Raw genomic sequence first — 12,581 nt, forward strand, 5'->3', positions numbered from 1 at the left:
AAAGTAGTCTTATACACAGGAATATACAGTAATTGCTCTCTTTGGTATTTACCCCTTGAGTGAAGAGTTTGATAATCACTGATTAATGATGGAGACAAATGGTGTTGACAATTTCTGGACATGGCAATGAAGTGAGTAACCGCTTACCAGGGATGTCGGGCTGCCTGCTCACAGGTATATCTTTTGTTTGGGTCTTTCTCCATCAAATTCCGAATAAAATCTTTAGCTGTTTTCAGAGAAGGAAGGAGGAAGTACAATACACAGTGGTATTAAAGGCTCGTCTTAATTTGCACATTGCAGTCATCTAATCCTCTGAAACAATATGATGGTGTCCCACTGGGAGACGTAACACTGGGAGACTAAGGGTTAGGGTGTCAGTTCTGGTAGTAGATGAAAGGAAGGAGCATTTTATACACATAAGGCATTAAAGCAGTCATAAGTCAATCAAGTGAATGGCCATACATCATGTAATTCAATTCTACATTTATGTGTCTCCTCAGACTGCCATTTTTATTCATAAAGCCACATCTTCCTTACTGAATTATTATTACTAGATTTCTCATACATGGTGGTAGCTGAATATTTTGAGGACTGGGAATTTGCTCATATAAAGCGTGAACTGAAAAAAAACAAACTCAACTTCCATCACAGTGAATGAATCATAGGCTAGGTCTATGCCTTCTAAAAAATGTCCATGACCAGGTCATATAAATTCTGCACCAAGAAAAGCTAAATTCTGCAATCTGTATAAATTATTTTAAAATAAGCAAGTGTGGACGAGTCCTCTTATTCCCACATTATGCTTACAATTTGACATAGTTTAGTGTGTGAGCTGGAAGAAAAGTGGAATACAAGAAGTGCCAAGATTCAGAAGAAGAGATGAGAATGTACTGTTGGGAGGAGAGGGGAAGGCAATATTTAAAACAATGTACGATGCAGAAAAAGTATGTTCAGTAATAACAACAAAGGATACTGATAAAGTGCCTAATTTGTGGTTCTGCTTGCTCCTTACCAGAGTCAGAGATATCATCCCAATATGGAGAGTCAAATTCATATTCTGCTTTAAGGATCTGCTCAAAAAGCTTGGAGTCATTTTCATCATAGAAGGGAGGATACCCACAGAGCCTAATACACACAATTTTTAAAAAAGCAGGAGATTTTGAGTCACATGAGAACAAGTGATAGAAGTAGAACTTCAGTTTTTCACAATTACTGTAACTTTGGGCTTCCAAATGGTATGTCAGCCCCATGGTTTTTCACCATTTTGTGATTCATGGACCACAATAATTTTGAGCTGTCTTGAGTAGGAGGTCCGTAGGAGTAGAAAGTTACACCATATGTGAAGTTCTGAATTAGGGCAGCACTATTTCAGAATTGAATCTGCTTTAAGTAAATATACAGTTTTTAAGAACATTTATCCCATAGAATAAGGGCCCAACCACACTTACCTTTCCTTGTGTCTGAGTGCCCCCCCTTTTTACTCCAGAGCGTTCCCCTTAAAAGCTGAAGCTGAGCCAGGGGTGCTGACATGGCCCCCATCTTCCCATCCTCTCCTCAGCATGCACCCAGTGGGGGTGGGACTCATGGAGAGCGATCTTCGCCCTCGCTGGTCCAAGCCCCCTCCCAACTCCTCGATGGAGGCACAGAAGGCACTTGGCAATGGCGGGGGATGTTGACCCCCTCAATATTGGGGGGAGCTGGGCTCCCAATTCAAAATATTGAGGGTGCCTGGCGTCAGTGATCTGAGCAGCCATCAATCTGTGGAAAACCCAAGTTTGCTGTGAACGTTTGGGGCAAAAAAACAAAAAACTGCTTGGACAAGGAACATTGAAGCTCTGCCCAGAAAGAGTGGGCAAAAGGTACACGTGGATAAGCCCTAAATGAACAATACACAACTCTCTCTCTCTCTCCTACAGCAACTGCTAATCTTTCCATTGAGAGTCAGCTCAAGAACTGTCATGTACAAGTGACAGTCATTCTTCACAGTGTTTTTGCCAAGGGACCACTTAGTAAAAATCAGCCTTGAGAGGATTTCTTGGGAGCCAGGATGCTTTCTCTGCTTGCCATCCTCCTTCGGCCTCCTCCCTCCATTCTAGATAAAGGGCATTGATCTAAAAACATTAATCGAGAAGACTGCTTCTCTGAGGTCCATTTTTCAAATAAGTATCACTTGTGTAGCACACTGATTTGAGATCTGTAACGAAATAGTTGCTGCTCAGCATGTTAAAAATCATGCAGTCCAGATTCCAGGGCAGCCCCCCCCCCTCCAGGTAGAAGGGATGTAGTGGAGCTGGAGAAGAACAGGGCAAAGAAGGCAAAGGGGAAAGAAAAGGCTAGAGAGGCCAAAGAGGGTGGGTGCTGCAAGGCAGTGGCGACTTGGCTTGAGGTAACAGGATGAGGAGGGTGTGATCATGTGGAGCATTCTGGAGGAGGCCATGGTTTCTCAACACCACAACCCTATCATGGCTTTCTACCACTTTAACTGTCACAGCTCCCCCCCCCTAAGAATTGTAACTTGAAGAGATGCCCCAACTATCCTAACTCCATAAACTATAATTTTCAGAATTCTTAGTGAAGAGGAAATGACTTTTAAATCACAGGGTTTGAGCATTTCTCCCCCCTCCCCAATGTTGCTTCCCTTCCTTGTTCCCCCCAAGGGTGTTTCATTTATCCAACATGTGACATCTTCATGTAGTATCCTTGGGTGATTATCTCTCGATTCCCTGGCTGGAGCAATCGATAGATCTGCTCTCAGTGTGTAATTGAGGATGACAGTTTTCTGTCAATAATATTATGCAACCAACAATCAGCTTTATACTTGATCTTTGCAGCACTATAACCATATAATCACCACTTTCCCTTACAAAATGTAAGGTAGGCTATCACTTCAGACCAGCCTGCTGAAGTTTATAAGCAGACCTACTAAAGATAATCACTATTTCTCTGGTGCTTGCCCCAGCCACTAGTTTTCAGAGGCATATTGCCAATTGGATAGTTTAGGTAATGGCCTCGGATTTTGGTAATATATATATAGATTAACTGTGTGGTGGATTAAGATTCACACATTGATGCTGGGGGGAAATATATATGACAACCTCAAAATTGTTCTGTGTACATTTGTATGTGAACAGAATAAACAACATAGTTTTGAGCAGGTAAACCCCCAAGTGCAGAGATCTCATAGAGCAGTGGTTCCCAGTTAGCAAAGTACTGTGGACCCCCAGTTTTTCAGAAGCCAAGCCATGGACCCCCTACTTTTGAAAAGTTGGGTATCTCTTTTTCTTATATAAATGGTGCCATGGCCCCCTGGGTGGGTTACGTGGACCCCCTGGGGTCTGCAGGCTACCAATTGGGAACTCCTGTCATAGAGCATAACAGAGCCCTCTCATCTTACTACTCTTGAGGTGCATACACAGAGTAGGTACTCTGCTAGCCTTCCCTTCTGTGTGGTCAAGGAGCACAGTTCACAATTCTTGAGTGAGGGGATTCAAGATGACTGGACAGGAACCACTGAGAAGGCGGTCCCTTCTCTGACACAGCCTGGCATATTATGGGTGCAGGGCAGGGAAGAGGGCTCTGTTATACCCTGTGGGAATCCCAGGATCCACACCCGCAATGGGCTGAATCTTCCTATTTTAAATATACAAGTTGTAACAGGGGAAAAAAATGTGGGACGTTCAATGTAGTTGCTTTAAAATGAATGTGACATATGGAATAACAGGAAGTTTCAAGCTGCCGAAAGCATACAATATGAATTTTCTGTTTTTTTAAAAGTTTGATCATAAAGCTGCTGAGAACTGGATATGTTTAAAGTGAAGCATTCAGGGCTGGCACTGAAGCAACTTTAGTATTTCTTATCACATCTTATTTGTTTGAGGTTTTTAACATTTTTTGAACTTGTAATCTACAATACACTCACTGTGCATTAAAAACAGCACTAAGCCGGAATTAGCTTCTTTCACCATTGCTCAGTGTCTAATTCTAGCAGGGGACATATGGTGTGTGTGTGTGTGTGTGTGTGTGTGTGTGTGTGTGTGTGTGTGTGTGTAAATCTGCTAGACTAGCCAGTTCAGATTCTCATGGTGGCTTCCAATCATTGAAAATGTCTGCTACAATACAATAATCGTAATAAAAGCATTAACATATCAGTTGCTTAAAAGCATAGCGGTGTGAGGCAACTTCTTTAAGGGCATCTGAGGGCATCAGATGTGATCTCTGACCAGAACTTCCACCTCAATGGGGTCACTTGGCTGTGGGATGTGGGACAGAATGAGAAGCGGGGTTAACCCTTCCCTCCTGCACCATTTTCAAAATGAAAATTGCCTCTGTTGTTCATCCCATTCAGGAAAACTGATTTTTAGAAAACTGGAATGATACATGAGATCTGATCATGGGATGGGTCTGATTAAAAATGGTGGTCACTGAGCAAACAACCCACTATTAATTATTATTACTTGGCACACCGTGTGTGAAAGTATTTGAGATTAATAATGAAATCACTAGTGTGACCTCATTTGATACTACTTACAGAATATATGCAATAACTCCAATGGACCAACAATCTACTGCTTTGCTGTAGGGTTTCTGGGCAAGAACTTCAGGAGCTGAAAGAAGGAGGGAGAGGGAAGGAAAATCCATAAATGTGACAAAAGCCAATGAATGAGTCAAAATCCAAACACAGAACTCAACAGTTGTTCACTGAAGTTAACATACATTGCTGCTGCTCTATTCAATTGCCACTGAAATATAATCTTGGAATTATGAACCTCAGAAGTGCCAGACATTATTTATATATATGTGGGAGGCATTCATCTAAGTTGTTGAGCATGTGGAACAAGGTCCATTCACATTTTGGGATTTTCTCAAATATCTTCCCCCAACAACTCCAAAATCTGCTCTGTTGGGTTGTTGGAACCCCCAAAGAAGGTTAGGGGGGCACATGGGGAGAGAGAATAGGGTAAAGGCATGTTGCATGAGTGGACTTGACTCTCCACATGCATACCCCTCTGTTGAATTCCACCCAACATGTGTGGAGGTGCCATCAGTGTAGCCAACATGGCCCCCGCCAGATGTTTCAGAATACAATTCACACCAGCCCCACCCAGCGAGGTCAATAGCCGCAACCTCTGAAGGGCACCATGTTACCTACCTCTGATAAATACAGTGTGCGTCACAGGAAAAAGTCAGCTTTCTGCCCCAAGATGCTTTACGATCTAAATTAAATTAAAAAAATTCCTTCAGTAGCACCTTAAAGACCAACTAAGTAGGAGGTGCTACTGAAGGAATTTTTTTATTTTACTTCGACCCAGACCAACACGGCTACCTACCTGATCTAAATTAAGGTAGCTATGATGTTATAAGCATGTCTACACTAATTACAATACTGAATTAAACTGCTTTAATAGTAATTCCCTTTCCTCGGGGAACCTTAGGAGCTATGGTTCTGTGAGAGGATAAAGGAATCTCTAATATTTTTTCAGCACCTTGACAAAACTACAATTCAATATTTTTTTGAGGGAAGTCATGACAGTTAAACAATTACAAACTGACATAAGTTTGCAGCACAGATAGATTTTTCTTGCTCAGAAATACCGTATTTTCCGGCGTATAAGACAACTGGGCATATAAGACGACCCCCAACTTTCCCAGTTAAAATATAGAGTTTGGGATATATTCGCCGTATAAGACTACCCCTCTTCCAACATACACCAAATAAAATTTTTAAAAAATCAGATTTGATTTCAATATGGTAATTTCAATTCAAACGCTTATGGCAGGCAGGTACTTAGCAGGAAAACTGTCACTTATAAACATAAGGCTGTTTGTCATCCAACATGTAAACATAAAACAGTGCAAGTGGATTAAACTTTTCCTAATTCACTCTAAAGCTGAAAGGAAGGATAAGACAATAAACCCATGGGAGCTGCTATGCTGTTTGTTTTGAGAGGCAGAGAATGTTTTAGAAACCTCTGGTTGCCTTCTTTCTCTTGGTGGGGAGGACTGGGCCAACCCAGACCCCGCCAAAGGCATATTGCCAAGACTTCCCTTTAACCTGAAATTGGGCACAAGATCATAGCTGCCAAGTTATCCCTTTTTTTAAGGGAAATTCCCTTATGCTGAATAGGCTTCCTCGTGAGAAAAGGGAAAACTTGGCAGCTATGCAAGATTCAATATCTGGGGTTAAGCCCAGTTCCCCATATCTATCTCAGACGCATCTAGATGGGAATGTGAATGTGAATGTGAATCCCTGGAGCGCTGCTGCCAGTCAGTGCAGACAGCACTAAGTGAGATGAACCAATGGCCTTGTTTGGTTTATAAGGCTCCCTATGCTCCTGTGGGGAGAACTGGGTTTCACTGAATCTCGATGGCCTTTTCTCCACATCCTTTCCTGGGAGAGCTGCCCTTTCGCCACCACTTCTCTCCCCCCTTGTTTTGGGGGCATTTCCACCCACCCCGGTGACCCCACAGTTCTTTCCGTGCCCCTACAGGCGCTCCTTGACCGCGGCTGTCCCCACAAACCCACCCGCCTTGTCGCGCCCCCTTCGAAGGAGAGGGAGAGTCTGAGACAAGCTCTGGGCAAAGGGTTAAGGGCACCGGCTTTGCGGCGGCTTCACGTTCTTAATGGGCATGTGTGCAGCCTCCATTTAGGCTGGAGATGGGGCAGTTTCTGCTCTTGCACAGAGAAGAGTGTTGAAGCAGCAACGAGTGGAGAGAGAGAGAGAGATGAAGAGATCGAGGCAGGCAGAGTCAGCGAGAGGGAAAAGGAGCCAGAGAGAGCGTAGGTCCCAGCTCCGCGCCCGGCTCCCCTTATTCCCTGGGCGTTCATACGGTCGCCGTTTTTGAGCTCCCCCCACCATATGCGTCAACCACAGATTCTCCAGTCCGGTTATACCCGGTGTATAAGACGACCCCCGACTTTTGAGAAGATTTTCCTGGGTTAAAAAGTCATCTTATACGCTGGAAAATACGGAATGTACAAATGAAAGATGTTCTACAGTGTTCTCATAATATCACAGACAGGAACCCCCCAAAATCACACTTCCTATTTTACATATAGAAACATTACAGAAATATCAGTTAATGGATGAGGAATTGCAGTTTCATACAAGTTTCATCTTCTAGCTTTGCACTAGAAGATGAACAGGCCACTTGCAGAGATGGTTATTTTTGAGAGTGAAGTCTCACATGAAGCTACGCATATGTGTTTGACAGATTGGTAAATTCAGGTCTCTTTATCTCATGTTGGATAAACAATCTGTCACTGGAATCTTCAAGAGAGTTGAAGATCCATAGATCCATGCATTATCCACTCTCCACTCTGCTTTTCTATTCTCCGTGTTCTTTTGCTTCCATACTTGTATGATGTGCACAACTGAAATGCACTGAAATCAAACATTGGAAATTGTGCATTGGAAAATACACAATGCAGGTGGCGCTGTGGGTTAAGCCACACAGCCTAGGGCAGGGGTCCCCAAACTTACCCGGCTTCAGGCCAATCGCGCGACGGGCCGGAGGGCGGGGAAGTGCGCACCTGTGCGCATGTGCACACACTCTTACAGGCATGATGATGTGCTTCCGGGTCAGGAAAAAGCGCCAAAAAATTTTTGTGCGCATGGGCCTCCCCCGACCCAGAAGCGCACCGGAAATGACGTTTGCGCAAGCACGCAAATGTTATTTCCGGTGCACTTCCGGGTCGGGAGAGGCCCATGAGCATGTGCACAAACAATTTTCGGCATTTTTTTCCAACCCGGAAGCGCGCCGCCACGCCTGTAAGAGCGGGTGGTGGCAGTGGGCGGCAGGGGTCGCCGCGGTCCGGATAAAAGAGGCCTTCAGGCTGTATGTGGCCCGTGGGCCTTAGTCTGCGGACCCCTGGCCTAGGGCTTGCGGATCAGAAGGTTGGCAGTTCGAATCCCTGTGACAGGGTGAGCTCCCGTTGCTCGGTCCCAGTTCCTGCCAACCTAGCAGTTCGAAAGCACGTCAAAGTGCAAGTAGATAAATAGGGACCGCTCTGGCAAGAAGGTAAACGGCGTTTCCGTGCGCTGCTCTGGTTCGCCAGAAGCGGCTTTGTCATGCTGGCCACATGACCCGGAAGCTGTACACTGGCTCCCTCGGCCAATAACGTGAGATGAGCACCGCAACCCCAGAGTTGGTCACGACTGGACCTAATGGTCAGGGGTCCCTTTACCTTTATGCATATTTACTCAGCAGTAATTCCCTCTTAAGTTTCCTTGCACTTGCTCTCTAGTGTATGTTTAGGATTGTTGTTTTATACCAGGCCAGACCACTGGTTCATCTAGCTTAGCACTGTCTACTCTGATTGACAGCAGCTCTCCAGAGAGTCCATCTTTTCCAGGGATTGACCTGAGATGCTCTGCCTTGGTACTACAGCCTTTCCCTTAATTCAGGTTTTACGCTAAGGCATTAGTGGTGGATAACCAAACAGAGTAGTAAGGAGAAGGGCTGCACATTTTAGAAATGGAAGATGAAATATGGTTGGCAGAAATTACTGTTATCACAGTGTCACTTTCTGCAATGACTACTTCATATTGCAGCCAAGTAATATCATAGAATCTGTCACAGATGGGGTGTTGGCTACTCCCGAGTAAGCACTCCACACATCCTCTGGATTTTCATAGTTTTATTGTGCATGCTATATACAGTGGTGAGATGTCTCAAATCATGTCTGCTCTGCATGGGGCAGAAGCCCACAATGGCCTCTCGTGGGCTCTGACCCCCCTTTTAAGACTCCAAACGCCCCTCCTCCTTGCTCTATGGGTCCTCCGTGGTCCCAAACCAGGCTCCTGAGGTGCCGTTCTCTCTCCTCCCTCCTTTCCAGCCCCTGCTGAAGCTAGCTCCTCCCCTGCTTCCCTGCTACCAACCTGGAGCTGAGCCACCAGGACTCTGCAGAGCCCTGGACCCGTCTTAACCCTTCCTGTTCCTGATTTGAACTCCCAGACTTGCTGCTGCTCTCCCATCTGGTGGAAGTAAGCAGAGTGGGCTGCTCTCTGCAAGCCCTCTCTCTTACATCCACCCCCCCTCCAGGCTCCCCCCCCCTTCCTGAGGCCTGGTTTGCCTGGTCTGATGTCTGTAAAGAGGGCTGGAAGCCTGACAGGTCTTCCTCCTCTGTAGTGTGTGTAAAATCCTGTTCCCCGTCGGTGCTGGGTGGCTGGTCCGTGTAGTTCCTTCCGTTGTCATCCTCCTCCTCCCTCTGGAAAATTGCTTCCGATTCCCGGAGGGCTCCTTGGGTCTGCGTCTCCCCTGCTCCCCACCTGGGATCGCCCTCCCCCTCTGTGTTCCCTGTGCTACTGACGTGTGGTGGTTTGGGTCTGTGGGAGAAAGGAGCGTGCAGTTCCAGTGTGCGGTCCTCCCCTTGCATGGTGTGCGTGGTTGCCTCCGCGTTTTGGGAAGCAGGAGTGCCCTGCCTGGCCATCAGACATTTTAACCCCCCCCTCCCCCCACCGGGAGCCCGGGCTCGCTGTGGCACTGTAGACCTCCTCCTCTTCCTTTCTTTCTGGAACCTCTTGGCTGCCTTCTCCCTCCACCCTTCTGTCTAGTGTCTTTTGTGTGATTTCCTCCCCCTCCCTCCTGTCAGCGTCTTGTGTTGGATGTGTGTCACGTCCTCTGAACCTTGGGCTTTCCCTAAAGTGTGAGAGCAAAGACCTGTGACCCACGGGATGGACCTTTCTCGCTGTAGGTGCTTCCCCCCTGAAGGTGACAGGGTTGATCTGTGTCAGAACCTTGAAGGGCCCCAGCCTTCTGGGTGCCAGCTTCTTCCCCCTTCCCCCCATGGGAAGGCCTTCTGACCACAGCCAGACCCTGTCCCCTCCGTGGAAGACCTTCTCCAGTCCCCTGTGATGGTCTGCCCCCTCCTTGTAAGCCTCATTGCCCCTTGCCACGTCTCCATCCAGTTGTTGGTGTACTGTCTCCCTCCTCTCACCCCATGCCTCAATAGGTGGTCCCCCAATCTCCCCCTCCCCCTGCTCTGGGAAGGCTCTGGGGTTTCGCCCAAGACTGGCCTTACTGGGTGTGAGCCTCGTGAAGACATGTACTGCATGCCCCTCCGTGGGGTTGTCATGATATTGCCTGAGAATCTTCCCTCTGAGGGAGTCCTGGGGCATATACCGGGCATCATTGCTAAAGAGTAACCCCTCTTTCTCTGCAAGCCCTTCCCCTGCCCCCTTTTTCTCCCTCAAGTCCCTCCGTATGTTCTGGGTCAAAGTGTCCTCTTTGGTGAGTTGGCTCAGTTTCTCTTCCTGCATCCCCGCCTCTGCGTCGTTCCATCCGCCTGGGGAGCTGATGTGGTGCGATCCTGAGGATTCTCCTTCTTTCCTGCAGTGCTCCTTGCCGTCTGCATCTCCAAAGGTGAGATCTCCCCGGCGCTGGCTGCCCACAGGGTCATTGTCCATTAAGTCCAAAGCTAGCACTTCTGCGTGCTTGTTCACTGTCATCTTCCGAGAGGGGGTCTGTTGCGTGACCTCACCCTCCTGCAATTCCCGGCCGCCTACGGTCAAGACGCTCATGGGCAGCTCCCTTGGGAAAATGGGAATCTGATCCTGCTTAGCCAAGTGCACCGATAGGAAATCGTCGCTGCTGCCCCTGCGGAGAAGCCCGACTGTCTCCTGGGTCTGGCCTCTTGGCAGCTGCAGACTCACTTCCATCTCTTTGTCGTGCTGTGGGGTGTTACAGGAGGGCTCAGTTGTTGGTGCTCTGCCTGGCCCCTCCCCTCCTGATCTGGCATCCAAGCTTGTGTCTGTGCCTGCCTGCTCTCGCCATTCCTTCCTCTGGGGGCAGTGTTCCACCCAGTGGCTGGGTGCATTGTAAAGGCATCTCCCGCCTTTCTCTTTCCTCTGTTTTCCCGCGTCAGCGTTTAAAAGTACCCGCGCGCGGGCTTTGTCCCTCTGCATCACATCTGGCTGGAGGGGGCTGTGCTGTGCTGCAGCTGCCTCCCCGGGACTGTATGGGAACTTGTGGCCGCTGCCTTTCCCCTCCGTCTGTCCCCTCTGCCCGGACTCGCCTCTCCGCCTCCTGCACTTCCACGCCACCATGCCTCTCAGTCTTAGAGCCAGCTTGTGCTGAGGGTCGCCCTACGAAGTGCTGGCCCGTCCCGAGTGTCCTCTCTGCTTGTCCAGCCTCCGCTCCCCCGGCTTGGCTGTGTTCAGAGCTGCTCGGTTCACTAAGCTTGGCTTCCCCTGTGCCCGGGTGCCTACCTGGTGCTTGAGCCGTTCCATAGTTGCAGGGTGCTGGCAACTCATGCCAATCCTCCCTCGGCATCTCTCTCTTCTGCTTTAGATGCTGCCAACTTCATGCCGGCTGCTCCATTTGCAGCCCTCTTCCCTCGGGGTAGCCATCAAAAGTTTGTGGGCTTGCTGTCACAGATGGGGTGTTGGCTACTCCCGAGTAAGCACTCCACACATCCTCTGGATTTTCATAGTTTTATTGTGCATGCTATATACAGTGGTGAGATGTCTCAAATCATGTCTGCTCTGCATGGGGCAGAAGCCCACAATGGCGTCTCGTGGGCTCTGACCCCCCTTTTAAGACTCCAAACGCCCCTCCTCCTTGCTCTATGGGTCCTCCGTGGTCCCAAACCAGGCTCCTGAGGTGCCGTTCTCCCTCCTCCCTCCTTTCCAGCCCCTGCTGAAGCTAGCTCCTCCCCTGCTTCCCTGCTACCAACCTGGAGCTGAGCCACCAGGACTCTGCAGAGCCCTGGACCCGTCTTAACCCTTCCTGTTCCTGATTTGAACTCCCAGACTTGCTGCTGCTCTCCCATCTGGTGGAAGTAAGCAGAGTGGGCTGCTCTCTGCAAGCCCTCTCTCTTACAGAATCATAAAATCATAGAACTGGAAGGGTACCCGAGGGTCATCTAGTCCAACCCCCTGCAATACAGAAAACCTGCCCACAGTCATTCCTGGGTGGACATGAACCACCAACCTTCTGGTTAACAGCCAGATACACTGACCCATTGTGCCACCATAATCACTTGGTTCCATTTTAGGTTTTCATGAGAACTGGAGGATAAAACACCATGCAAACCTGTCCTCGGTCAGAAACATTTGAGAAATAAACTTTATATTTCTTATTTATTTCTGCTTCATTGACTATGCAAAAGCCTTTGACTGTGTCGACCACAGCAAACTATGGCAAGTTCTTAAAGAAATGGGAGTGCCTGATCACCTCATCTGTCTCCTGAGAAATCTCTATGTGGGACAAGAAGCTACAGTTAGAACTGGATATGGAACAACTGAGTGGTTCAAAATTGGGAAAGGAGTACGAGAAGGTTGTATATTGTCTCCCTGCTTATTTAACTTATATGCAGAATTCATCATGCGAAAGGCTGGACTAGATGAATCCCAAGCCGGAATTAAGATTGCCGGAAGAAATATCAACAACCTCAGATATGCAGATGACACAACCTTGATGGCAGAAAGCGAGGAGGAATTAAAGAACCTTTTAATGAGGGTGAAAGAGGAGAGCGCAAAATATGGTCTGAAGCTCAACATCAAAAAAACCAAGATCATGGCCACTGGTCCCATCACCTCCTGGCAAATAGAAGGGGAAGAAATGGAGGCAGTGAGAGATTT

The 12,581-nt window shown here is 47.7% G+C and overlaps 1 protein-coding gene across 2 annotated transcripts in view; it reads right to left on the reverse strand.

Annotated features, from left to right (window-relative positions):
* CAMK1D (calcium/calmodulin dependent protein kinase ID) overlaps positions 1 to 12,581 on the reverse strand; it is a 162,062-nt gene that overhangs the window by 12,066 nt on the left and 137,415 nt on the right. For both annotated transcript variants that reach the window (XM_035127659.3, XM_060279482.2), the window contains exons 6-8: positions 4,529 to 4,604; positions 1,013 to 1,125; positions 148 to 226 (exon numbers count right to left, since the gene is read on the reverse strand). In XM_035127659.3, the coding sequence (XP_034983550.1) occupies positions 148 to 226; positions 1,013 to 1,125; positions 4,529 to 4,604 (268 nt within the window). The remainder of the gene's footprint in view (positions 1 to 147; positions 227 to 1,012; positions 1,126 to 4,528; positions 4,605 to 12,581) is intronic.

The sequence above is a fragment of the Zootoca vivipara genome, chromosome 9, assembly GCF_965207765.1.
Source record: "Zootoca vivipara chromosome 9, rZooViv2.hap1.1, whole genome shotgun sequence".
Taxonomy (NCBI): Eukaryota; Metazoa; Chordata; class Lepidosauria; order Squamata; family Lacertidae; genus Zootoca; species Zootoca vivipara.